Here is a 27,013-nt window from a genome sequence, read left to right as displayed (position 1 = left end):
GAATACCGTATGACACGCCTGCCGGAGGCGCGAGAGCCTCGTCGTCGAGCGAGGAGGGCATCGAGTGGGTCCTTCTAATTGAAAAGAAGGAGCGCCTAATCACCCGTGGAAAATCGCAATTTGGGCCGACTCGGGCGGAAAGCAAATAACGAGCCGGAGGGGGAAACGGACGGAGATTCCTCCGGAGTCTCCTCCGAAAAGACCCGATGGATTCGCGAGGATCCGTGTCCTCGCGAAAAGAGGGTGACGGAACACGAGAGCTTTCGTATCCGACCTAATAGACCGGAACTGACGGGATGACCAAACGCCTGGCCAAAGCGCCTGACACGCACATATATATATATTCGCGCACACATACTCCTCCTCGCACACCCCCTCACTCGGTGTTCAGATTTTCTCGCAGAACCGGACTTGAATGCGAATGTGTCGAGATTACCCGGCCGCGCCGCGCGTCTCCTTACTTCAACGATCCTCCTCGATACCTCGACGGTAGACATCGCGAGGGAGGGAGAAAGAAAGTAATGGGGAGGAAGAGAGAAAGATGCGAGAGAAAAGAAACGGAAATCGCCAATAAAAGTCGGCTTTATCCGCGACCCCGGGTGAGCCGTTCGGGAATCGTTAGTAACGAGGGAGGGAATTAACGAGACAAACGGCCATATCTCGAGTCGGGGAAACCCCGGCGACCGTTTATCATGCAAATACGCGCGCTTTAACGTTAAAAGGGAAGACGCGGGATTTTCGTTAAAGGAAGGAGGAAAAAACGAGAACGCCCGAGATCGAGAGAGGGGCGCGAGAGCGAACGATATGTTTTCTCTCTCTCTCTCTCTCTCTCTTTTTCTCTCTCATCTCTTTCGCGATTTTCTAATATACTTATAAATATTTAACGTCGCTTTGTGCGATTCACGCGTTTCGAGTGGCGCGGATGGACAATTCCATTCGTGAAAATCGTCAAGAACCGGGCGCATCGGAATCCGACGCTCTCCACACGACTTTTCACTCGTGTCACGCCGTGTGACGCGCGCGGATCGATCGTTTAATATGCGCAATTAATATACAAAATGCGATATAACGAGTATCTGGAAATGTAAAATGATTCTTGCTGTGCGCACGACCGCCGCCGCCGCGCGCGTTTATCTCGCGAAATTGAATACCGCCCGCTCTGATCCCAGACACATCGTGTGTGTGTGTGTGGGTTCGATTGAAATTCAAGTAATATTATATTATTGTAACGCGCGCGCGTATAATGCAGCCAATTACAGGACGGCATGGATATAATTATTACCACGTTGAATCGAAGCTCTCTTCTCTCTCTCTCTCTCTCTCTCTCTCTCTCTCTCTCTACACGTTACCTAAGCGGGGAGAGACCTCCCTTCAGTCGATTCGCGCAACGACGGTCAAAGGGGCGAACAAAAAAACATTTTTTACCACGACTTCCTCGAACCGTCGTCCGAGAGTCCGCGTCGACTTACCACGTAGCGGCGACTTGCGTCATTTCCGGACTAAGCATGGGATACGGGTACTGGCTCGTCGAGAACGGGTACATTGGTGCTCTCGAGAGACCTGTAACAAAAAGCAAAACGAACAATACGGCATGCCACACTTCTGGTTTGTTCGAAACGATCGTCGTCATCGAACCATTTTTCCTCTCTCTCTCTCCGTTCGACCGTATAACGAGACAATTATTACATCGCTCGCTTTTGCTCGAATCCCGGCCCATCCCGTCGTACAGAACGTAACTTTTACGTGGAATCATCGCAGATCCGAGCCATCTTACGTGCACGTACTCTCGCCACGGACTTTTTCTCCATGTCGAACGCGCCACACGTCGGTCGTTCTTTTCCGTTCTTACGCGCGCATTTCGCTCGTTTCGATAATCGAGCCACCGCGCGAATTAATGCGCGGACGTCGGGCATAGAATAAACCTGCCGCATCTCACACCCGCGATTAACGGCACCATAACGCGTTTAATCTTTCATTAGCCGGCGGCATGACCAATTTAACGGTCACTAAGTAATGACGTTCAATTTATCGCGGCGAGATCGTCGAAAAAGGGTTACACCGGTAACGAGCGGCGCGCGGACGATGTTTCCGTATTTGTGCATAACGGACGCGCATGAATCTCGTGGCGTCGCGAACTTTTCTGACACGGTTCTCCTCTCAACCGAGAATCCGTGTGTTACATTCCGCATGGTCGTACGAAGGTTTCATTTGTCAGTTACATTTAATTACGTAATTCGCCCGCGAGCAAGTTTTCATAGGAAATTTCCGAGGAAATTTGCTCCGAACCCTTTTCTTCTCACAAGGTTGGCTATTTTAAAATTAACGACACCATTCATATTCCTACATGGAAAAAAATTATTATCAAATCAAAATTCATATTCTGTCGTATATAAATAAGAATATATAATCTTACATGAAGATAAAACTATTTTTTATATACGAAATTCTAGTTCCTAAAAACTAAAAATATTCTCTTATTATTTAAGAAAAGTTTTCATGACTTGAGAAGAAAAGATATTGGATAGAGAAAACGATATTTTCAGGCGAAAAATTGTATCAGTTTGAAAATATCGTTCTTTCTATCCAATATTTTCCCCTCTCTCTTTCGATTCATACAAATTATTCTAGAATAATAAAAATATATATGATAATAATATTTTTGTGGAACTTTAGAATTTCTTCATTTAAGTTTTATCTTCATGTAAGATAATATATCCTTGCTTATATATGAGAATATGAGTCTTGAATTGGTACTAAATTGTTTTTCGTATATATTACAAAAGATGTATAAACTCACTATTGTTATTTTCGCGCGATGTTGATTGATCATCTTATTGTGAATTGAAGTATTTATAATATTTTTTGATACTTCGACATAAAGTGTGTATCATGGCAGTTAAATATTGAGAGAGGAAATTAAATATTATAAATTGATATATGCAGATCGATACAATGGTTTCAACAAATTGTAACATTTGGTAGCTTATTCTTGATATCCAATACATAAAAAAAATTGCAATTGATATTAAGGGAAATAGAATCGATATTCGAATGTCGCACAGCTAATAACTGATCTGTTCTTTTTAGCTGAATCGGCACTAGTTCAAGAAATGTACGCAACTAAAGCATGAGAATCTTGTACGCTTCATATACTTCAACGTAAATATGTAAATTTCTTGAAGAGATTTAGATTATTTCTGTTTCAGTTGTATTTAAATCTGCCGCTCGTATACATGTTTATTTTCAAGTTTAGATGTTTCGTTAGGTACAGTTAGTCAGTCGGCTGTTCCGCGTCTTTTTTTACATACAGAGTATCGCGACCACGTTTGGAATAAACGTGATTATCTGCAAAATACAAATCCACGATAACTATTCGACAGTAAGTACGCGACGAACTAATCGATTATAAAAGTCCTCGACGCGAATGTGAATGGATCAGGACGCGCGTGATTTCTGATTTTTCGATAAACTTCAAGTGCATTTGAGGCGAGTTATATATTATATTCGTGCGTGTACGTTGTGCATTATATTCACGCGCATGAATATGCACGCGATTATAGTACTACATCTGACGCATTGGCAGCATTTTGCATTTTGATCAGTTTGAAAGAGAAACATTCTGTCTCCGGTTTTCGCAATTTTGAGACACGGTCACTATTGATACAACTAATCAGAAAATACACCGTTCGTTCTAGATCTGCCAAAGCTTGTGTGACCACGCGATGAGTACGGTTCTCGGGGGCGCAATTTGCAGAGGATGACGCGGAGTTGTACCGGAGGAGTCGGTTCCGGCTGAGCAGAGTCGGCTCGAGGATAGCTTTACCAACTTTCCGTATTCTTGCATTTAACTCTTTGCGTGATCGAGAACCGAGACATAGCTCCCGGGAGAGAAATCGAGTTACAACGATTAACACGTCTGTATCCACGTACGTTTTTCTCGGCAACCTGCTCGGTAATCCACATATCTAATCGGCGAAACTATATTTTTCAGCTGAACTCGTAATGTTCAGTGAGTCAGAAAAATTAATATCAAAATTTAAGGCGGTGGATGTTTTCAAAATTATGTTGGGATCAATGTGATTCACTCAGTACTTGGTAGATCTTTAGATACATGCGTGTATTTGTTTGTGCTGTCCATCGAACAAACTGCTCAAAAAAATTTGGAGATTATTTCTTTAAATGTATTATTTAACGCGAGAAAGCCCAATTGGATTCAATCATGTTAAACTTTGGCTAACTGAACATATAAGGGCATATATATACACATGCTCGTAGATCAAGAATTAATCAAAATAGTATCTAATTGAGTCCTTTCCGATGTGGAAAAATAATCTTAGAAAAGATTTTAATTTATTAGGGTTAACGGACAGTAGATTGCTTATACTTTCTAGGGATAATAGATACTTAAGCAGTTGACTAAAACTGAAATTACTCCTTTTTTAAAGAAGACGTACTTCTATATTTCTTTCATTTCCTTGTATTAGTACAATTATCTGCATATTTTGGCACTTATTATATTTGATTTAAAGTGCAGAATAATTTGATGGACCTACTCGTTCGATGTGATCTTCCGATTGTTCCGAACAGTATAAAATCGCGCCGGCACGCTACATGCAAGATTCGTTATTATTTGCTTCCCTCGAAACAGATTTTGCAATCATCGCGGTCGTCATTTTCCCAAATTTCTCATATGTGACGAATGATAATGTCATTATGGTCGAAATCATTTCTAAATTCTATGTACGCACAATTCAAACGTTCACGAAGCATTATTAGCAATAGCAATATTACTAAATGCATATATAGAAATAAATCGCATTCGTTCCCGATGAAAAAGGGTCACCGCGCGAAAGTCGTGACAGTTCGTCGTTTGTTCGAAGAAAGACACGCGCAGATGTCGACGACACGCGGCAATTATCGCAAATACAAGCGTCTGATTACTTGTAAGTCATTTATATCGATATAAACATTAAGAGCCACCGTACTTTCCGACGTATCACGAGTTCCCCTTCGGTGGAAAACGCGCGCACTGACGAGCGCGCGTCGACCGCGCATTAACGTATACAGAATAAATATTATCACGGCGAGATCAAAGAAGCGCGCGATTGAACGAAAGGAGACTATGCGTTTAATATATCGCGTGGGTTTGCATTACAAACAGACGAAGCAGAGATCGAGGCCCCCCTCCCCCCCCGCCCCTCTCTCTATCGCGACGAGAGAGCGGGCATTGATCAGCGGCGCGCGGCCGCACCCTCTGTAACTAGCACCCGACACGAAGTGGAATGCACACCGCCATCGGGATCGTCATCGAGAACAGCCGTTGATGAAATTTAACGCCGTGTAACTCGCCTCGGCTGAACGGTATCGATATCAATCTGATTTTTCCGTAATTGGGATCGATCAAGCGCGCATTACCTCCGCGGAATTATGCGCGCACGCAGGTAGTACTCTGTGTTGTTCGAGATGAAAATTCGTTGGATTTTTCGCGACGGCGCGTCGTTTGATATTATTTCCCAGCGAAACGGGGATTAAAGGACTGCCGCCGCCGCCTCCCCTCCCATCTCCGCCCCCGCCGCGCTGAATAATATCTATTACTGTGTCCCGTCAAACGAAAGTAATGATACGTTTGACGAATTGAAGCGCGCGCGGGACGAGATGTCCTTCGAAACACGAAAGCTCCAGCGAGAGTGCTCGGGCGACCGAATCTCTGCTAAATGCGCGAGAGACCAGGGAGAGAGAGAGGTTTAAAATCAGCCGGATAACAAGCTGTAGAATTATGACGTACGTGGCTATCGCGGCTTGAATAACGGACAGGGTATATCGCTTTTACATCGGTATCTAATGTAACTAGTACGTGCCGCGGAACCGATCGCGGCTCCAAGAGAGCCCGGGGAACGCCGGGCGCGGGTATAAGTGGGGTGCCTTTGGCGAGGCGAAGTGTAATTGGCTTCATAAGGGTCGACGAGAAGCGCCCGGAGTATCGGCAAGCCTGAAACCGCTTGACGAGGCCAATACGTCTCTCTCTCTCTCTCTCTCTCTTCCCTTTGTCTCTCTCTCTCTCTCTCTCTCTCTCTCTCCCTCTTCATCGCGTTCGCAGTTCTCTTTTTCTCTTTCTCCATCATTCGATGCAGTACGCGAACGGATTGGATGGACTCTCCGCAGCGTTCCCACTCCGTTCCTTTTTGCGTTTTGCGGGCGAACATGTCCCGAAGGCATATTACCCGTGACAATCCGTCCCCCTCCCCCATTCTCTCTCTCTCTCTCTCTCCCTCTTGCGCCCACGCCGCGTGCCCTGAAATCGGTCAACGCGTGGTTTTGCCCGGATAGGGCCACTCTCAATCCCCAGTTTGTAACGACCGTCAACCGATCGACCGTAAAGAGATCGGCCTTCCGTCTCCGTCTGGGATCCCGTTTGCACTCGGATAACGAACACGCTCCGGTCTCCGTGAAAACAATCGCTAACCGTGAACTCCATTTCTCGACCATTCGTCGCCGTCGTACGCACGAATGTCGCGTAGAGCCAATTAAGTTACGTCGGGTACACCCGTCGAGTGTTTCTTGTCTGAATTGGCCATAGTTATGCAAAAAGGATCCAATTCACGTGAAGTACGTTGTTTCGGGAAAAATGAAGATGAAAACTTGATACATGATTTAAAAAGCATAGGTGGCAGTGAGGTTCTTCACAATCGTTCAAGAAATCAAGCTTGACCGATTTTCTTTCTCTTTGAAAGTCATTTATTGACAAGCTTAACCCTTTAAAAAATGAAAAAGACGCAACTAGTAAAAAACGGCACAATAGAAAATAAAATCTGTTGTCAATTAATTTTAGGATTGGGTCTTTTTGTTTTATGTGGAAAGACGTATAGACTACCTTTATTGGTAATAAAATCTCAGAAATTATCATTTCGCCAGTTGAATCCTTCTTGCGTAACTATTGCCAATTGTTATCGAATCAAACGATGCTCCGTACTTCTACTACTTGTTGGCGTTTTGTTATTAAGGAAAAAATTCAGAATTCACTTGGATTAGAATCGAAAAAAGACGTCAGAATGAGAGAGAGAGAGAGAGAGAGAGAGAGAGTCGCTATCATCGCAGGAACAAAATTGGTTATTTTCATTTCCCTCATATTATTTGCGATACCGGCGCGAGAGGATAAAACGATTCGACGGCGTGCGTAAAACGCGCGGATGCTGGGGGCTTTTCGCATTTTTTTTTGTATTTTTTTGATGGAGCTACTTTCGATCTTCGCATAACGACGATTAGCCACTCGACTGTAACGAGACCGGCTCCCACTCAGCCCGGGGCTTTTAATCTCATTTGAATAACGAAGCACACTCGAGCCCGTGAAAACAATGGCGGCCGAAGCGAAATTTAATCCCACGCAAAAGTAATAATCCGATATTTTATCTTGCGCGTGAATTCATGCGTCGCGCGCGCGCGCGCGCGCAATTCGATACACGGTCCCGCCTGCGCTACTTCAAGTACGACAATCGTAGTAGAGCGAGTTGCGTTACATTACATGAGAACCTAACGTCGCTCGATATTTCGCTTTTGCGCCCGTCATCAGCGAGCGATCGTTTGTTCCTTGATTCTGAGCCTTTCGTGTGGAAAAAACACAGACCCCACGGTCCGATCTCGCGACCACGACGAAGAGGGAGAAGAGATCTCGGAAATTCTCTCGCACACGGCACTCAAACTTCCGAGTTGTCGATGGGTTGAGGACAGGCGGGATTAAAATCGAGCGAGCGAGCGCGCGCGATCGAGCTTAATCTCGGTTAACGATACGGCGGAAAGGGGACGAAGATGAGCCTGCTGGATGCTGGCTGGCTGGCTGGATCGAAACGCGCACCTGGCAGGCGAAGAACGCTCTATTCGTCTAATGCGACGTTCAGGGAGGAACCGGGATTCGCGGAAGAGGACAGGTGGGGATAGAGAGAGAGAAAAAGAGAGTGAGGCTGCGGGGGTGGAAAATGTAAGAGAGAGAGAGAGAGAGAGAGAAGGAGAGAGAGAGAGAGAGAGAAGGGAGGAGGGAGGGAGGAAGAGAGAGAGAGAGACTGAGGAGCGTCGAAGAGACGAGCGAGGGAAAGAGAGGAGAGAGCGGATAAGGATGGCGGCGGGTCGGAAAGGGGTGGCTCGTAATATCCTGGCGAGTCCGCGGGCTCCGTCATGTGTGCTTAATCACTTTCCAGTCGACTCGGCAGTCTGCAACCCCATTATCGGCGTCTCACCACCCGGAAAATTACTCTTTTATTCTCGAACAACTCGAGCCCCCGATGTTCCCGTGTACCACGATATTCTCTCTCTCTCTCTCTCTCTCTACTCCTTCTTTTCGCCTGTTTTCCTTCGCTCGTTTCACTCTTCCTTCCGACCGGCGCCGAAGTCGACTTCAGCGACCGACGTTCGCGGCCATACCTTTTTTTCTCTCCAACTCTACCTTTCCGCCAACTACGCCCAATTCTACGCGCCGATTCGCTTATTTCGCTCTCTATTAGACCCTTATCGCCGCGAGTCCTACCCATCCGGCTTCCGGGAGCCGCGATTTACGAGCTTGGAAACTGAGCGAGCGCGACGAGAACGGCTGCGCCCGCGCGTGAGAAAGGTCAATGCGCTGCAGAGAACGAGAGCGATTTTTACTTCATACGCGATACCGAAATGTCCGAGCGATTGATAGATCAATTTGTTTCTCGCGCTCACGTTCCCATTTCTAATCTAAGGGGGATGAAAGGTCAGTGATACGAAGGTTAAAGCGAAGGATAATGCAAAGGATAAAAAAAAAACGACAAAGGTTAAGGTTGAAAACGAAGTTGGATAAAATTATAAAATGACGAAGAAAACACGTACGCACACACGTGAGGCTAACGATATCGCACGCGGGGCCATCGGGTGGCAGATGTCGCCGAGGTGACCGTCTGCGACGAAGGTAGAACAATCCTCTCACGAAGGATTATGCAGCCGGAGAACGTCGCAGCTGGCGGCGACGCGAGGAATGAGGGGGGGGGGGCTAGTCGACGATGACAACGACGACGAAGGGGTTGAAGCGGGAAGCTCGTACAAGTGCGCGCGGCAGTGCAAGGTGGTACGTGTTATTGCGGTTGTTTTAACCTAAGGCCGGCACATGCAACTCCCGTCGCCGCGATATCGATTTTGCCGGGACAAATTAACGTCGTCCGCAACACACCGCGGTGCGTCGAAGCACTAAATCACGACCGGCTAATCACGTTCGCGGTCTCCGATAGGGCGCGTGTTACTAGCACAGTCGGGGAAAAACGCCATCTCAATTAGCAACCGCGAGAGCCAGCGAGAAACGTTGCGTCAAAGGTGAGCTCTCGTTCGCGAATTTTCCCCGTATTATCCGCTCGCGACGCATAGAGGAGCCGCCGTCGTGAAACGGCGAATCGCCGCCGCGAGAGCGCACTTTTCCGCGCAATGTTCGCCAGCGAGTCGGAATTATTCGCTGAAAGATTGCAAAAAACCAAAGCGAATGTCTTTCTCTCTCTCTGTCTCTTTATCTCTCTCATTCACCGTCGAGGGCTGAAAACTGCTGAGTCTCGCGGGGTGGGTCCGCGTTGCGGAAGAAACGCGGGAAAACTGGGTGGAGAGGAAGAGAGGGTACGAGAACGAGATGGAGGAGGAGATGGAGAGGCGGAAGTGGACGAAGAAGAGAGGTGGGAGAGGGGACGCGACGGGAGAAGAGAGAAATTAAGCGGATCAATGACGAAGCCCCGGCGAAACGAAACGCCGGGACCATCGTCGTCGTCATCGTCGGCAGCCAGTTTCCCCACCCTCTCTTTACATCTCACTCTCCCGTCCCATTTCGCTGCCTCTACCTATACTCTTTCTCCCCCGTCGCATCTTTTTCGCTCTTTCGTTTCCTACCGATCTTTCCTTCTTCGCCGTGGAGTTCGGGAATAAACACGCGCGGGGCGGGGATCGAACGGTGAAGCTAATTAGAAATATATCTGCGAAAGCGAGAATGAGAGAGTGTAATCGAGAACGAAAATGAGAAGAGAGAGAGAGAGAGAGAGCAACGAGAAGAGGATGGACACGGAGGCTGCGGGGTGATGGAGAACGATGCAGATGAGGTGCGAGGGGGGGTGAGCGAAGGGAAGTTAAAACCGCCGGTACTCGGCTGGTACTACGGAACGACGGGGGAGAATGAGTGAGTAGTAGTGGATGGCAGGCTCAGCGAGGGACGTCGGCGGGGAGATTGTCGTTCCAGAGCGGCCGAGGAGGAAGGGGACGCGCGAGGGTGAGCTCGGGTCTTGACTCAGCCGTGGTGGGTAGGGGGAGAGAGACGGACGGCTCGCTCGTTTGCAAGACAAAGAACCCGAGCCGCCGTAGTCGTGCATAAACGCTATCAACCACATCTACATATTCCAGAGTCTGAGGGAAGAAGGATATCGCGCGCGCGCGAGAGGGCGGCAGCGAGAGCAAAAGAGGTGAAGAGAGTAACGGAGAAAAGAATAGAGTGGGGGAAGGAGAGTGTCAACAGTGTCTAGCCGCGCCTCTTCATAGACGAGGAGAGATAGGGAAACCCTTAAAGATGGCGTGCGCGCGATCGTCGCGTTCTGAGCTTTTCTCTCGGAAGACGCGAAGGTCGCGAAGGCCGACGCGTAAACTGTGTCTCGAGATAAGTTTAGTTTGCGGGAGCGGCATTAAGCTCTTCACAGGATGACGCTACTTTAAAACTTCTCCTCAAGGTCGCGTCTTGAGAGCGTTGACAGTCGGCGTATCGACGGTAGAATCTTTGAGAGGTGAGAGGGTGTGAGTAAGAGTGAGTGAATGAGTGAGAGAGAGAGAGGAGGAGGGAGGAGGGGAGAGTCAGCGACGAGCGGGAGAGAGCTTTTCGGAGGGTGGGTTAAGGGCAGAGGAGCTTTGTAGAACAGAGAGGCGGGTAGAAACCCCTTGACCCAGCGCCAGAGGGAGACCGGCCGCATGCTTGGCTGATTAGCCTAATGGTGAGTCCTCCTCTTATTCTCCTACTTGACGCCAGTTTCGCGAGTTTCTCTCCTCTCTCTCTCTCTCTCTCTTTCCCTCCCACCCTCCCTCTTTCTGATACCATTCTTCCTTCTCCTTCCTTTGTGGAAGGCGGTTTCTCTTTTTCTTGAGAGGGGGACCGCCCCTCTTGACGATCCCCATTTGGATCTCGACATCGCCATGACTCTTGACTTGATAAGAAATATTCCTTCAATTAGGAGCCGAGTATCGGCGTTTGCACATCTACCGGCGCAGACCTTTTAACTCGAGGGCAGCCTCAGTCGAGAATATGCTTGCGATTAATCCGAGAGAGAGAGAGAGAGATTGAGAGAGTATCGAACGAGCTCAACACAGACGTTTCCGCGTCTCTCTGTGCGAACTCCCACCGTGCATTCACACGTATATATCCACTCCTCCATCCTCCAAACTCGCGTAGTTCTGGCTGGAACTGTGGGAAGAGCGAAATTATTTTGCGCCTACCGCGGATTTTATTCATAACGCTCGTTAATCGAGAAATTCGGTATTTCTCACTCGTCAAATTGCCGTAACGAGGCTTGCGCGCGTTAACGCGGTCGCAAACGGTTTACGCAAAGGTCGTGGCGCAAGCTCCCCCCTCTCTCTTACTCTCTCTCTCTTTCTCACTCGCTCTTCCTCCCTCGTGTCTCGTCGGGTCGTAACGGCCATGTTAATATTTGCGCAGCTCGATACAATAAAATTATATATAAAGCGCTCGCGCGCTACTCTCTCGACGCGCGGGGCGGAGCGTGTCGATTACGCGATCCGAACGAGAAGTATTCCATCAATTACAATTCGAGAGGAACGTCAATATTTGGCCGGACAATAGCGGATTAACTTCGTGAAAGAATTGTTGATTCAACCGATACACACCGGGGATGTCGCGGGAGCGCGGCGGGGTGCCGTCGGTAGTTCAAAGTTTATGTCTCGTTGGAAATGCATCGGGCGAAATTTTATTACGCCATTAACGGCCGTATGTATTTCGCGATTACGCGTCGCGAGATTCAGCAAAATGTGGTAATACGTAAACGCGATAATTCGACATGCTGAAAGTGTGCGGAAATATAACCGCCGCCGGCCGTTTCGCTGTTAATTTCGCCAAGATGATTTTTCCCTCGCAAAAACGTGCCACGCGAATTTCCCCCGAGTCGATCGACCGCGAAGACTGCGACGATCGCAACGAAATGTCTCGTAGTTTTCACGCGGCCTTCGCGCGTGACGAACAGTCAAAACACAGAGGGGATCTTAACTACGTTTAACCGCACAGGACTTACGAGCAACCTCCACCTCAGCCATCACCACTCCTAAACAATTCGCTAAATTTTCCCGCTCGATCGTGCCGAATTTGGAAAACACAAAAGTGTACCCGAGCGCACTTTCGACGGAGACAGTATCGATCAAACCCACATGCTTCTCTTCGACGACACGCAATTCCGTCTAATCAGGCAGATAGAGGGTTCACCACGTGGCGCGAAAGATCTCCGGCCTTCGTCGCACGAAAGCAAAGCGGGCGTGACCGCAAGATGCGAACGGCAGGTTCGCGCGAAACTGAATTCGAAAGAGGAAACAACGATCCCTTGCCGCCGGTATCCTGCACCTGTGTCGGCAACGTTTATCGTCTCAATTTTACCGATGAACATCGAGAACGAAGTTATTATCGTCGTCCGATTATCCGGAATATATATCGAATCGCGTAAACATGACGAAACTACAGCTATCGCGTACGATGTTCTTCAACTGTTCGAGTTACCGGGAGAAGCGCCGCTGAAAATACGGCGCAGGATATGACTTCGGACGTCGAAGACCAGGAGATATCGACGGTATTCGCGCTCTCGGACAAAGGGCAGAAAGGGAGATTCGCGCGCGCGATCCTGCGGCTCCTCGCGAGCCCGTGGCGAACCGTGCGGGGTGCGGCTGACCTGTGGAGGCTGCTGCGGTTAGAAGATGTTTCCAGGGCTGCTCGGGTGGCTGCCCTTGGGTGACTGATGGCCAGTGGTACTCACCGGCCGCGGCGGCTGCTTTGCCCGCGTCCAGTGGCGCATACGGCGGTATGCCCATGTGAGCAGGTGGAGGTTGCGTCAGGTGGTCCCCGTTCGGACAGAAGAAGGGAAGCCCGCTCGGATGCGTCCCCGTCAGGCCCATCTTGCTCGCCTGCGAAATGACAGAGTGACCGATCGTTAGTGCACGTGCTGACGATGACACGCGGATATCTCGCGCGCCGCGCCTGCCTCTTCGGCTTTCACATGTTCCTCGTCGCGAAGCGTATCGATGCTTTGAGAACGATCGATTGTCCTTCATGCTGAGGCAAATGAGGGAATGGACGAATAAGAGGGTTTTAGTAATGTTTTCAGATATATTCTCGAAGAATTTGTAGCACGATAGGGGAAAAGACGTAAATGAGGGAATAACTGAGGGAACGAGTGGGGGAGAAAGATAAACGAGCACGTTGTAATAAGAAATCAGTTGGAAACGAACTCAATTTCGGTATCGTACGCTGAAAAATGAGTTTGGTCTACGCGACAATCAAACGCGTTCTGATTAAAGGAAACCAAATTTCTGATTCTCATCATGAATCCAATTTGGTTTTTCTAAGCAAAGATTCGGTTTCCTTCGATTGTTCGTTGTCAGATCCGAGCAAATTCATTTTTCAGTGTATATGACGAGCAAACTGCTCGGATTCTTCCAGCGAAATTTCAACTGCGTTTGTTAATCTTTTGTTTCTGTACAATAAGCTGAGAATTTAGTTCAACGGTTCGACTGAGAACCGAGACTCAGCATGCATGAGTGTATCGTCTGATTCATCTTAACCTCCCACCTGAGGTAGAATTACTCACTATGCAATTATGCAACTTTCTGGTTAGTTGAAAGAACATACATACATATCTCGTACATATAACTAACAATAATTTTCAGTTGTGTTTCAATTCTCTACCGTTGACTTAAATTTGGTAGTTTAAATTCCACGTTACACGGTGGAAATATTTTAGTGAAAATTACTACAAAATTTTGTATGCTGGACGATTATACCGGAACTGTTAATCGAAATTATTATTGCAAGCTTTAATATATTGTAACTTTTAGTAACACGTACATACGTGTCACTAAAGATCACAATATACACATCATAATTTAAATCATAAATCCGTTATAGCCGAACATCATAAAATTTCGTGATCATTTTTACTACAACATTGTCTCCGTCTGGATCGTTGATATCGCGCGATCTTCATTTAACCCGGCTCGACTGCAGCAAAATTAACTGTCAGACCCCGGTTCTTCCCACCCGATTTTTCCCCGGTGTGTGCAAAGGGTGGTGCATAATCGTATTCGAAAATGCGGGCAAGTCTCTGTACGAACGTTCGACACATGATGTCACGCAGGCCCCGAGATAACTCGTCGAGCGCCGTGGGTCTATCAATACACCGTGCGTCTGTTAGTAACGCATTATATATACACGGTGTACATAATAACTTGCATAATGATGGGATCGATCAACTGGGCGTAGCCGGTGCCGATCGTTAACCCTTATCTTCATGCCGACGATAATCGCCTTTTTATTCGGCGGTCGCGCGACGCACGCTTTATTACGAGTTCGCATGACGCACGCGTGACGCAACCGTACTACGTATCACCGGAGCCTCGCGACCTCACGATCGCGCGCGCGCGAATCGCCGGCGCCGCGGTGACGCGCGATCGACGACGGCGTGAAAGGCGCAAGGATAACGCCGGGGGAATTTACAGCTGGCGACTCTCGAAAGAAACACGATATCCAATTGGATTCACCCCGAAGGGGAACCAGCTCGTCGAGGACCAGCTCGAGCGTTAATTTGCAAAGACGAGACAGGGGGGAGGAGGGAGGGAGGCCGCTGCTCTCGAGGGTTCCCGTCCGACCTTTCCGTCGTCCGACGTATTCGTCGAATTCGAGTGGCTCCTCGAGGGTAGTGGTGTAACCCAGCCGCTTCTTCAGCCACCCCTCACCCTCGGGCGACCGCCCTCTTTGTCAAGTGACAGTCGATGAAATTAGTTCAATCTGCTCTCTCGCGAACTCGCGAGATCGCGCGCCCGTCGCTCCTCTCCATTCTCTTCCGGCGCTGTCTCTTTCTCCCTCCTCCTCTTCTCGTCTCGCGGACGATCGATACAGAGGCTCTCGAGCGGTCGTCTCTTATCAGCCGCGGTGCTTACCATAAGTGCGGCGGTATCGCGCATCGATCTGACCGCCAGCAGGAGTCCCGGATCGAGGGGTTCCCTCTCCATCCAGGTGAGCACCCTGGAGAGCAGCCCGACGGCTTCCTCGGCGGTGGGCTCGTCCTCGGCGTCCTCGTCCTCGGCGCCGTCGTTGTTACCGTCCTCGTCGTCGGTGCGCTCCGACCACCTGTCCTCGAGCTCGATCTTCACCCGACACTGCTGCTCCTCCTCCGGTTCCCTGGGGAGACGCGCGAGCGCGCTCTCCTCATCGACGATCCATCTGCCGAGCTCCTCGTCGCCGGCGTCGAGGCCGGCCTCCCGCGCGAGGCTCTGCAGCTCGACCAACAACATCCGATCCTCCTCCTGATCCACCGCATAGATCCTCGGCGGCAAGATGGCGCCGTTGGCCGTGGAGCAGCCCGCGAGCGGGTGGTCCTCGCGTTCGCGCGGCAGCGTCCAGCTGCGGGCGAACGTCTCCGAGCGGACGCTGAGCCAGGCGCGGTGGAGGTCCGCGAACGCCTCCTTCAGCGTGAACCTCCTCAGGTAGGCGTCCAGCCGGTGACGCTCGGCCTCCTCCGCGGCGAGGTTATCGCGGTAGAGGCCGCAACGCGCCCTCGAGAGCACGCCGGTGGCCAGTCGCACCCTGAGCTCGCGGACCACCAGTCGCGTCTCCATGCAGTCTTTCGGCACGACGAAGAGCCGCACCAGGCCGTCCGCGGCGACGCAGTCACCCTCTGGCGGCAGGTAATCGGCGCTCTCGGCCACCAGCACCGCGCCGTCCGGGTGCATCGCCATCGCCGTCACCGCGAACTCGTGGTGGAACCACCAGAGGAAGAGGTCGGCGGTCAAGGAACCCCTGCCGCCGCCGGCGTAGACCACCGGTTGACTCAGCATGTTGACCTTCCGCAGGCAACGTGGCCGCCAGTGGCGACCGGCGACCAACAACCGCGTCCGATGGTGGCCCTCGTGATCCGCGGCCCCCACCACCCACACCCGCTCGCTGCTCCTCGTGTCGCGCCGTTTACCTGGCAGATCCCGCCAATCCAGGTAGCAGACGTGGGCGAGGTATATGCGGCTGCGATCGTAGCTCTCCAGGGTGCTCCTCAGCCTCTCGAGGGCGGACGAGGACGCGTGCGCGACGTCGCAGTAGCCGCGCGGCGTCGACGTCCGGCAGGACGCCGACGAAGTGGACACGGGGGAGGGGAACGGTGACGAGGAGGAGACGATGGTGGACGAGGTAGGCGCCGATGCCGTCGTCTCCGCGACTCCATGGACGGTCCTGTTGTTGTGCTCCGGCCTGTTGGTTTCCTCGGCGTCCTGACTCGTGCCCGCTTCTTGCTTCCCGATCCCGGCCGCGTGCTCGATCGGCACGTCCTCCGCTTTGATCGCCAACGGGTCGCTCGCTACCGTCGACGCGGTGGAAGTGGAGGAGCGCGCCGGCGACGAGGTGCTGGAGGGCGGCGAGGTCGATCGGCGCGAGGACGCGCAGGAGGACGGCGAGGAGAGCGCGGGCGGCGACGACAACGAGGTCGACGAGCACGAGGAGCCGTTGTTCCGCGCCGGTCGATGCTTCCTACCGGTGCCGTGTCTCTCTCGCCGTCGCTGCCTCTCCGGGTAACGATGCAGCACCGGGGTACCGTTTTCACGGGGCTCGGAGCTGCTCTCCAGGGACTGGCGCATGCGCCCCGACCAATGCGATCGACCCTCGCACGCCGTCGTTACCGCGGGCTTGTCCATTCTCGTCGCCGCGACTGCCGTTCCGCTTGACGTCATCATCGCCGACGTCGCCATCGCCGTCCCGCTTGTCGTCACCATCGTCGCCGTCGTCGTAATCGTCGTCGTCGTCGACATTGTCGTCGTCGTCGTCGTTTCCAGAGAGGCGTGCTGAGCGCGCGTTTGGCGCCCCTTGCTGGCCACCTTGCCGACACGCGCGCACTTGCCACCTCGAGGCGACATTGCGCGATTCCCACGCGCGATCCACGGGCTGGTGGTAGCAGGAGGAACACGGGGCCGACACCGAATCACCAGACGCACGCGGTGAACGACGAGTTCACGATTTCCCGAGGAGCTCGCGCTCTTCGTGCGAGAGCGCGCGCGCGCGCGAGCTCATCTACGGCGCGGCGGCATCGCCTACAACCGAGCGATGACTGAGCGAGCGGCCGCGACGCGACCGTCAAAGGCCGGAGCGGGAACTAGAAGGCTTTGATGTACCGCCGCCCCGGCGCGCACAAAGCGAAAGCGGCCCCGGCTCGTTGGTTGCCACGGCACGGGGAGGGAGCGGGCAGGGGTGGTTAGAGCGAGAGAACGGGAACGCGAGGCCGAGAGCGGCGGCGGCGGTGGTGGCGGCGAGTGGGAGCGAGACAGAGGGGGCACACCAGACGAGAGACGCGTACAGTCGGTTCCTCGTCCCGGCGTTCATGCGTGCCTGCCTTGCCCGCTTCGTCGTGAGACCCGGCGACGTGCCCGGTCCCCGTCGCCGACACTGCCGATCCGGACTGTACCGCTTGGCGACGCCGGCAGATAAGGATTTCCGTCTGCGAGGACGCCAGGACAGACGTCGCGCATGCTAAAGGTCCGTCTCGCATTGAGATTTCCATGAGGGCAAAGCGACTGACGCATTGGGAGTTTCCACGTGAACACTTTGTTGGGTAAATTCCTATCTCGGACGGTTTGCGAAAAAGATGGTGGGGAAAAATATGCTTATCTGTCTATCCGCCTGCGTGGTCGGCCGGAGATCAGAGACTCGTAAGCGTAAACGGCGACGCGAAAACCGTCATATTGCGGTCACCCATAGTAGAAAAAGAAACACTTTGCTCTTTCGTTAAAATCGGTCCCCGTGTGTTTGGAAGTTTCCTGTTGAATTCTCAACACGTAGCCGCGTGTGCCAATTTAACATGCCGCGATTGCGTTATTTGAAGATGCCCGGTAGAATTGAATTACGACGGTTCTTTTGCGTTCAAGTAATAATTTGTATGTACAATTTATATGTGAGTTTAAGATTTAAGCGCGCCTTATCCCCGCGGAAAGACAATGCGGCGGCTTTGGCGACGAACATTATTAATCGGCGATCGTTGGACTTGAAAGAACTCGGCGCCGTGTGTCGGCTCAGTTCAAAGCCACGCGATCCGACTGCGCGATAGCGGCGACCAATGCGCTCGCTCGTTCGCTCGCCGCCTGGCGCCCCACGATCATTTACAAGTTTTCGAGTCATTTTCCCTCGATAACAACGGCCGTTTGTTAATTTTTTACATATCATTCGGGTTACTTCATTTCATATTTAACGTATTCACTTTGTCTTAAATTAACGCAAAAATATGAGTGGACCGTGCGGGACGTGTGAGAAATGTTAAATCTAAAACACAAAATTGTTTTACCGTGCCGCCATTCGCGTACCCGGAGAAATTACAGGAGGTAGAGAGACGCGGTCGGGCGAGTTTCTCTCCTCGTTTAAGACTCTGACATGCGCAGTAAGAAATTTCGCGTCGAATTTCACACATTCCACATGTCCCGAAAGGTCCGTTCAAATTCCCGCGTTAATTTAACACAGATTGAATATATATTAAAAAGTAACACAAATATGTCAGAAATTAATTAAGAAGGCGACTGTTATCGAGAAAAAATAACTAAAAAATTGCAAGTGATCGTAGGACGCCAATGTACCTATTCTGTAATTTTTAACGACAGTCTCGTTATCGTTACGTCATCATTGCGCGGTATAATATAATATGGCAGAAAGCTGCGCAACGACGACCCAGGCTAGTGACATTGTTGTTAAATAGTTATAGAATAGGCAGAACGGACGACCGAGCGTGAAGCACCGCTATCGTGCAGTCGCGTAGCTTTGAACCGAGCCGACACACGCCGCCGAATTCCTCAAGTCTAGCGGTCTTCCACTGATGATGTTCGTCGCCAAAGCCGCCGTATTGTCTTTCCGTGGGGATAAGATAACCGCCTTGCCACGCGTGTTAAATCTCTACTCATATAAATTGTGTTATTTCAACAAACAAACAAAAGAATGTTGAATTCAATTCTACACATCTGCAAATAACACAATCACAATATGTTAAATTGACACGCGGCTATGTTGAGAATTCAACGCCTTTTAACATGGACCGATGTTAACAAAAGTACAGAATGTTTTTTATTATGATGGACACAATGTGGCTTTGGTCTCTTCAATACGTAAAGTTTCCATTTGTTGCACTTCACTCAGCTTTAGACACACGGTAAAAAATTGTGTGTTAAATTTACATACACCTCACATGTCCTAAACGGTCCACGCAATTTCTCGTGTTAATTTAACGCAAGGTGAATACGTTAAGAAATAACACACATAATGTATCAATAATTAACAGATGGCAACTGTTACCGAGGAAAAATAACTCGACAACTTGTAAGTTATCGTAGAGCGCCAGTTAGCGAGCAAACGACCGAGTCCGGATCGCCGCTATTGTGCAGTCGATTGGCGTAGCTTTGAATCGAGCCGACACACGCCGCCGAGTTCTTTCAAGTCTAGCGGTCTCCGATTAATGCTCGTCACCAAAGCCGCCGCATTGTCTTTCCGCGGGGATAAAACGCGCGATCACACGCTACCACGCATGTTAAACGTATACGTACATATAAATTGTGTTATTTCAACACAAAAGAATGTTGAATCCCATTTTACGCATTTTCAAAGAACACAATCACTATTTATTACTAACATATATTAATAAACTATTATATTAATAACATAATTAATAACATAATTACTATATATTAAATCAACACACGACTATATTGAGAATCCAACACAAAACTTTCAACAAGGATCGATTTCAACAAAAATATAAAATGTTTTTTATTCCGTAGGTACCAAAACCGACAAAGCCGCTGTATCAAGAGACATCAGCGAAAGCTGCTACCCTTGACGAAAAAAATCCACTGGTAGCTATTTCACCTCATGCTATCTGACTCTTACATACGATTTGAACCACGACAATACGAAGAGCGAGCATAGGGGTTCCTATAATTTGTGCGGGAGAAGGTCACGGAGCCGTCAAAATTAAAGTCTCCGCGGCGCCCGAACTGCACTAATGTTGCGACTTTGAAATTATCGATAACCACTTTGACATCACCGAGCCATTTACTAGGCGCTGTTTGCGTGCTGTGGCTTCTCCTGAGATCCGATTGGAGAGAACCAAGTGGGTCGTTAATTGAGAGATGAGAACAAGGCTGTTTGTGCGCGATCTTCTATAAGGTTTTAGAAAGAAAACAGCAATGGGCCAACAGAAACAGACCGATAATCTGAAGAGGAGGAAGAGAGAAAGAGAGAGAAATGTAGCGCTAGCGACAATTAGCGAGCATACGCTAAATGTCACTCTGGGCAAATCTACGGCGCCATATATACATCATCGGCGACCGGCTGGAGAGATCTTGCCGCGCGCGCGGGATCTGAATGCGGGCCAAAGTCAACTAAATATACCGATCCATTTGGCCGCATAATGGCGACGGGCGTGTTTGGAGAACACGCTTCTGGTAGCTCGCGCAAAACAAGTTAGTTCACAAAGAGGCGCGGATTTGTTTCGGCGCCCCCGTGTTAAAAGCACAGCTTTTCCGCCGGTGTTTGTTCAGGCTGTTTATCGCGCGCTAAACGCAGGATCGTTGACACCCGATCCGGGGGCGCCGTAATCAGAACAATCCCAATCGGAAAAACAACGCTTCCGGTGGATTATACCGGCGATTAATCAAACCGTTCCCGCTCGGCCATCGTCCCGGCGACTAATTTTATGCGGCCAGACAGAGAGAGAGAGAGAGGGGGCAAACTTCACGCCTTGAATCTTTACACGTGTGATATACACGCAGTTTGAATACTTTATCTTGCTCACATCAATCGCTTTAGAAACACGATCGAGGAATTTTTTTTCACGTCGATGCAACTGAACTTTCCTTCTTTTTTTTTCACATCGAATAATTGATGATCGCGGGGAAGTTGGATCTTCCGGTGAAAATTTCTTCGCGATATTCGAAGAACGCGTTCCGGAAACGGTACGGTATTTACGATTCCTCAATTAAAGGTGCATCGATTAAGCGAGCACAGAGACGGCAGAGAGGGAAAGAGAAAGGGAGAGAGACGCGAGGCGCGACGTCGGGATTAATATTACAAATCGGATTTAGCCTTGGGCGCTGGCCGCGCGCATGATTATCGGCGTGTCGGCATTTCATAAACGCGTCCACATCAAACGCAGCGGGTCGGTCGATCGCGATAATATTTGTCACGTAGTTGCGGTACGCGGCGGCAGGCGTGTGCACCGCGGCTACACGGTAATCGATCGGCTATGCCAGCCAGGTAGGTACTATGCGTGATTACTCCCAGGTACGTCGCGCGCTATCTACACGCCCCCGGACTTTTACGAATATCGCGGGCGGTAAAGCGCGCGCGGTTTTCGACCCGGCGTGCGATCTATCGCGTCGCTGACCGTTCCAATTGATGATTCCGCGACGAAACTCACCGGCGCGCGTTTACCGAAATTGGCACATCGGGCCTCCGGAATTTCGGCTCTATATTAAACTTTTGTTTTCAAAACATAGTAGGAATTAATATAGCAAAAAATACGTACGATTTCAATTTAATAATATAATTGTACTCTTACATTTTTGACCCTAATGATATCTTACGTTTTCACCGTTTATCGTCAAAATAGGTTGTTGAAAATAAGATTAAAATTTAATCTGCAGAATTAAAAGTTCAAAAGAGAAGTTAAAAGTATCATCAAAGTAGGTTTTTAATAGTCTTCTACAGGTCAAGCAGGTGCAAATTATTTTTAAGAGCGTCAAAGTACCATCGCAAATTCGACTCGAGGCATAAATATCTTTGGTTCTCAGATTGCACGCGTTTTTCGAGATTATTTGTGAATAATCGGTCGGGGAAGGGGTGGGAGAGGGGGGGGGGGGCTGGCACAAAAGTGACGACATTATCGACGTGTTAAATTTAAATCAATTTTTTTTCAATGGATTTCACAACGCTTTCATATGCAATAGGAGAATTTGGAGAATTGAAAATGGACACACGTGCTTTCTGGTTCTTGAAGTTTCGAACATTCAAACATTCGAATAGCCGAATGTTCAAATTTTCACACTTCAAAATTTTATTATTCAAATATAACGTGTCGAAGATTCAGAAATTCGAAGCTTCGATGAGCCGACGCTTATACGAAATATAATTTCTAGCCCTAATTGATTGTGTGTATCTGATTATTTTTGATTCTCAAATTGCATTCTTCGAGATTATATTTATAATCGGAGGGGGGGGGGCGCAAGGTTGCGATATTATCAACGTATTAAACTAACAACTTTTTCCGATAAGTTTCGTATTTCATCCTTATACAATAGAGAATTTGGTTTTTGGCAATTTTCAAAAGATAGAATCGTCTATTTTTCATATTTAATTGACGCATTCTGAAGAGTTCATCGAAGTAAAAGTGTCGAGTTTTTTCCTGCTGAATGTGTACATTTAAATATCTTTGATTTTCAGATTGCATATCCAGATTCTTCGAATATAATCAGTTGTGGAAAGGTTACAATATCATCGACATGTTAAATTTAAATTAACTATTTTCTCTAATGATGTCCGCAACGCGAATCTGTGTATATCCAATAGAATAATTTAATTTTTAGCAATAGCAGAAAAGTTAAATTCTCTTAATTACGACACCTATTTTTATGGTATTATATGGTATATATTTAACGCGTTCTAAAGAAAGTTTATCGAATCACAAAAATGTCATGATCTTTCTTTCATGACTGTATCTGAATATCCTCGATTATCAATTAACACACACATACTTCAATAGTGTATAATCAATGGTAGAAAGGTTGCGACGCTTTTAAATGTGACAGCTTACTTCCGATGGATTTCATAACGCATCCGTATCCAATCTGAGAATTTGGTTTTTAGTACAATTCTGAAAAGATAGATTCTCCTATTTTTGATACCTATTTGATGTGTTCCGAAGTTCATCGAAATAAAAATAGAACTACCTTTTCTCTGCTGACCATATTTGAATATATTTGATTTTTAGATCGCACACACATACACACGTGCGCGCTCTTCGAAATAGTTGTAGAAGGATTGCGAGATTATTGACGTGTTAAATTTACAAATTAACACGTTCATTGCCAATCACGCGATATCGCGTGATGCGAGTTCTCACCAAACGGCCGATCACGCGTTATCGCGTAATAGATATTTAGAGTACATAAATCCTATGTACATAATAATAAAAGCATATAAATAATATATTAACTTATTTTGAGTACAATAAAAACTAGATAAAAAAAATTTTTTAATACGAAATTCCAATTTTCAGCTTGGCAATGAACAAGCTGAGCAAGTGTTAACAACTTCGTTCTAATGGGTTTTCTCAACGCATTCGTACCCACAATAGGAGAATTTGGTTTTGAGTAATTTTCTGAAAACAGATTCTTCTGCTCGATACCGGATGCATCCCGAAAATGGTAAAAAGTGTTTCAATTTTTCCTCCACCGAACGTGTCTGAAAATCTCAGAGACTGATGGCGCGCATAGCGACTCCGACTACTACAGAAGCGCGCGTCCAGATTCGAGAAATTTTTAATCGGGGTGCACGGGGAGCGGTTGCGACTTTGCAACGCGGCCGGCTTTAACTTCGTTTCCCTGCCGACTCGTATTGCGCGACTGGTTTCGGCTCTTCGCTCTCGTGTTTCCGGTGCTTCGATTACAACGACGGTCGCACGGAGGGAGGACGTTCGCTCTCTCTTTCTTTTTCTCTATCTCTCTTCTCGTGATCACGAATTTAAATACACACACAGGGCACGCGAGTTGGTTTATCTCGCACCTCCGCGCGGCTTTCTTTTCGCGATCGGCCGGCGACACGTTTCGCGCGCCTTTTTATCGCGAGCGCACCGGGGCGAGTTCGAAAGTTGGGCAATCCCGGTATCAATTAACGCCCGGGATGGAAACTAGCCGGGCTCGTTTCTGACTAACGATTTTAGAACGCCCCGTGTAACTGTCGTCGTATCCGCCTCTACATCGTACGGGTGTCCCCTCTTTCTACGATTGCGGGATCGTGAGCGCTCTCTCTCTCTTTCTCTCTCTCCATGTGTACGTGTAGCTTTTAATTGGGTTATCTGTCCCGGAACGCTGTCGTTACAGACTCGATATAGCGCATTTCCATGTAACGCCGGCGACCCCGACGAAACATATTTTAAAGATAGCGCGCGCGACACGCATACGCCGTCTTTTTCTCGCGGCGTTTCTTTGCCGCGACGCGAGAGATCGGTGGCCGCCGTCGGAGCACGAATCTCGCGGCCTTTCGGGTCCGCTGAACACGGTAACACTTCCGTGTAATCGAATTATCTCGCGATAAGGAGCCGGGACACACTTTCGGCCTGTAATTTTAAGAAATAGATACGACGGGCCGCGCGTTTGCGCGCATGCTCGCATGCGCTCGCGTGCGCGAATTCTCACGACGACATTCGAGACGATATTCACGAGATAATTAAATGCACCGTTAAATATCGGATCGCAGGAAACGATGCGTCTGTGTGCCGCCGTGCACCCACACGCTGAACTTAGCCGCGAATGACTTACGAACGCGCGACTGTGTGCGATACTTGCAGCGGCGCGGATCGCGAGCCACAGTCGTTCCAGTCTCTCTCTCTCTCTCTCTCCCCCTCCCCTCTTTCTCTGTCCTCCGAGGCCTTCGTCGTCGGAATACGCGCAACGAAAACCGATACCTTCCGACCGCGAGAACCGGATACCGGCAGGATCCGACGGCGTAGCGCGCGCGGGATATTATCGATCGCGCGACTCTCTCGCAGGACGAGCGGCGCGGATATAATCGAATTACCTGGCGAATTTGCGAGAAGGGCGGTCGAGACCGATTCGAAGTTTCGGGTGTTCCTCTCTCCCGAGCTGCGGCGGCGGCAGACAGAGCCGAGAGTCGCGCGAAGAGCGTCCTTTTCCCTCCCTCCCTCCCTCTCATTCTCTTTCCTTCGCTCGCGCCGACGGAGAGAAAGAGAGGGACCGAGGGAGTTTACCCATCGATTTAACCCCCTTCGACCACCCTCCCTCTCTTACTCGCGTGCAATAACACGGCCATGCCGGGTCCTCCACTCGGAAGATCGAATCCCGGCCCTTCCGTCGCGGCGACAATTCGATTCACCCTATATATTGGCAGCGAAAAAGTGTCAGACAAGAGAAAGAGAGCGCGCGCGGGACTCTCCCTCTCGACGGAGGAGTCGCGTAACGTCGTAACAAGTTCAACTCCTCGTCGACATCGGAGCCCCCGGAAAGAGGGTCGCTTACGGATTCGCGTTGAAAGCGCTGCGGTGTGTCTACTCGGCACTCGGCGGTGCACCGCGCGAGGAGAACCGAGTTTTCCTGCTGGGAATTCTCCGTCTCGGCGACTCGCCTCCGTCGTCGCGAGTCGATAATCCGCCCCGGAGATGTGCTTTTGAGAAAGGAAGAAAAAATGAAACAATTGTCCCCCCGGGACGCGACACGAGCATTGATATCGGTATTGTTAAGAATAACAATATCGTTGTTAGCGTCGGCGCCATCGCCCCGCTCAACGCGATCGATGTATCGCATTACGCGCGCATTACATTTCAAAGCTATTACATTACTCTTTTATGTACGTTGTTAGGGAAACCGCGTTTCGGGGTGTTTATAAATTGTGTTTCCATGCTCCGTTCTCTCCTCTTTCCGTCCATCGTGCCTCGCAGTCGCCGACTCGTCGGCGCGCGTTGCAGTTGAAATTGGCTCGGTCTGGCGCCGAGGGTGTGTGTGCGCACACGTTTCCTCGTTCTCGCGTGTCACGAAAATATGCATGAATTATTCGAGATACGTTAATCCGGTTGGCTTCCAGAGGAGCTACCCGCCGCCGCCGTGCCATTTCTCCCTGCTTCTTTTCCTCCTGGACCACCCCCACGCTGCCTCCCGCCCGCCCCGTCTCGTCCTCCCGCGGACTCCAAACGAGACGAGGTCGGAACCTGGGTAGAGAAGGGTGAAGACTGGCGAGGGTTGGACCGAGGCGAAGCCAGCAGCCTCCTCGAAGCGAAAGCGGGACGAGGCGCCGAGAGAAACCTGGTGGAGGAGGACTAGCCGGAGGTGGAGGAGCAGGAAGACGAGGAACGACGGTGGGAAGGAGAGAGAGCGGAGGACGCATCGGAGGAGAAGGAGCGGCGGAGAGGGGGTGCGCGGTGAATGGAGCCGCGGTACACGGAGGCGGTGGTGGCCAACCCCAAGCTGAGGTTGCCGGGGCAACGCGGGAGGCGTAGGCGCTCTGGGGACAGGGAGGAAGGGTTCCCTCGCTCGTTCGACCGGGGTCGTTGCGGGGTTCGCGGGCGAAGGGGGTTGCGTTCTGACGCGGGGGCGCTACGACACCGGGGGTGGCGATGCCGAGCAGTCGGTGGTAGGGCTCGCTCTACTACGGGGGTGGGAGGCCTGAAACGACCGACGGACGTCCAAAGTACGACCGACGGGGTGGCGAAGCCACCCTTTCTCCTCCGTCCTTTCCGCGCGCCGTTCCCGCGTCCCTTCGTCTCGCTGACTCTCCCTCTCTCTCTCTTTCTCGCCTGCACACGCTGTATTTATTCCTAAATAGATCGAGTTACCGCGCGAGCGGACTATGGAATTCCCCGTCGGATATTCGCAACTCGGCGGCGCGCGCGTCCCCGACTTCGGGAAAAGAAGACGTTAAAGCGCCGCGATAATTATTAACGAGACGGAGGTAAGTATTAACCTTGGGGCGGCATTAGCACCGCTAATAAGTCGGGAATTATTCTTCGCAACTCTTCCTGCCCCCCCCCCCCCC

The 27,013-nt window shown here is 49.9% G+C and overlaps 1 protein-coding gene across 6 annotated transcripts in view; it reads right to left on the bottom strand.

Moving 5' to 3' along the window:
• Nucleotides 1-27,013, bottom strand: part of LOC106742176 (protein pangolin, isoforms A/H/I/S) — a 248,425-nt gene that overhangs the window by 23,328 nt on the left and 198,084 nt on the right. For 4 of the 6 annotated variants that reach the window (XM_014614875.1, XM_014614876.1, XM_014614877.1 and 1 more), the window contains exons 1-3: nt 15,175-17,354; nt 12,996-13,143; nt 1,470-1,560 (exon numbers count right to left, since the gene is read on the bottom strand). In XM_014614875.1, coding sequence (XP_014470361.1) covers nt 1,470-1,560; nt 12,996-13,143; nt 15,175-17,133 — 2,198 coding nt within the window. In that variant the 5' untranslated portion in view covers nt 17,134-17,354. Of the gene's footprint in view, nt 1-1,469; nt 1,561-12,911; nt 13,144-15,174; nt 17,355-27,013 lie in introns of those variants that run through there. The other 2 variants (XM_014614874.1, XM_014614880.1) reach the window with 2 other exon arrangements.

This window comes from Dinoponera quadriceps, unplaced genomic scaffold (genome assembly GCF_001313825.1).
Source record: "Dinoponera quadriceps isolate SergipeBrazil2010 unplaced genomic scaffold, ASM131382v1 scaffold676, whole genome shotgun sequence".
NCBI classification, from domain to species: Eukaryota; Metazoa; Arthropoda; class Insecta; order Hymenoptera; family Formicidae; genus Dinoponera; species Dinoponera quadriceps.
Note: the sequence above shows the minus strand (reverse complement) of the source record. Positions and strands in the feature narration are given on the sequence as shown.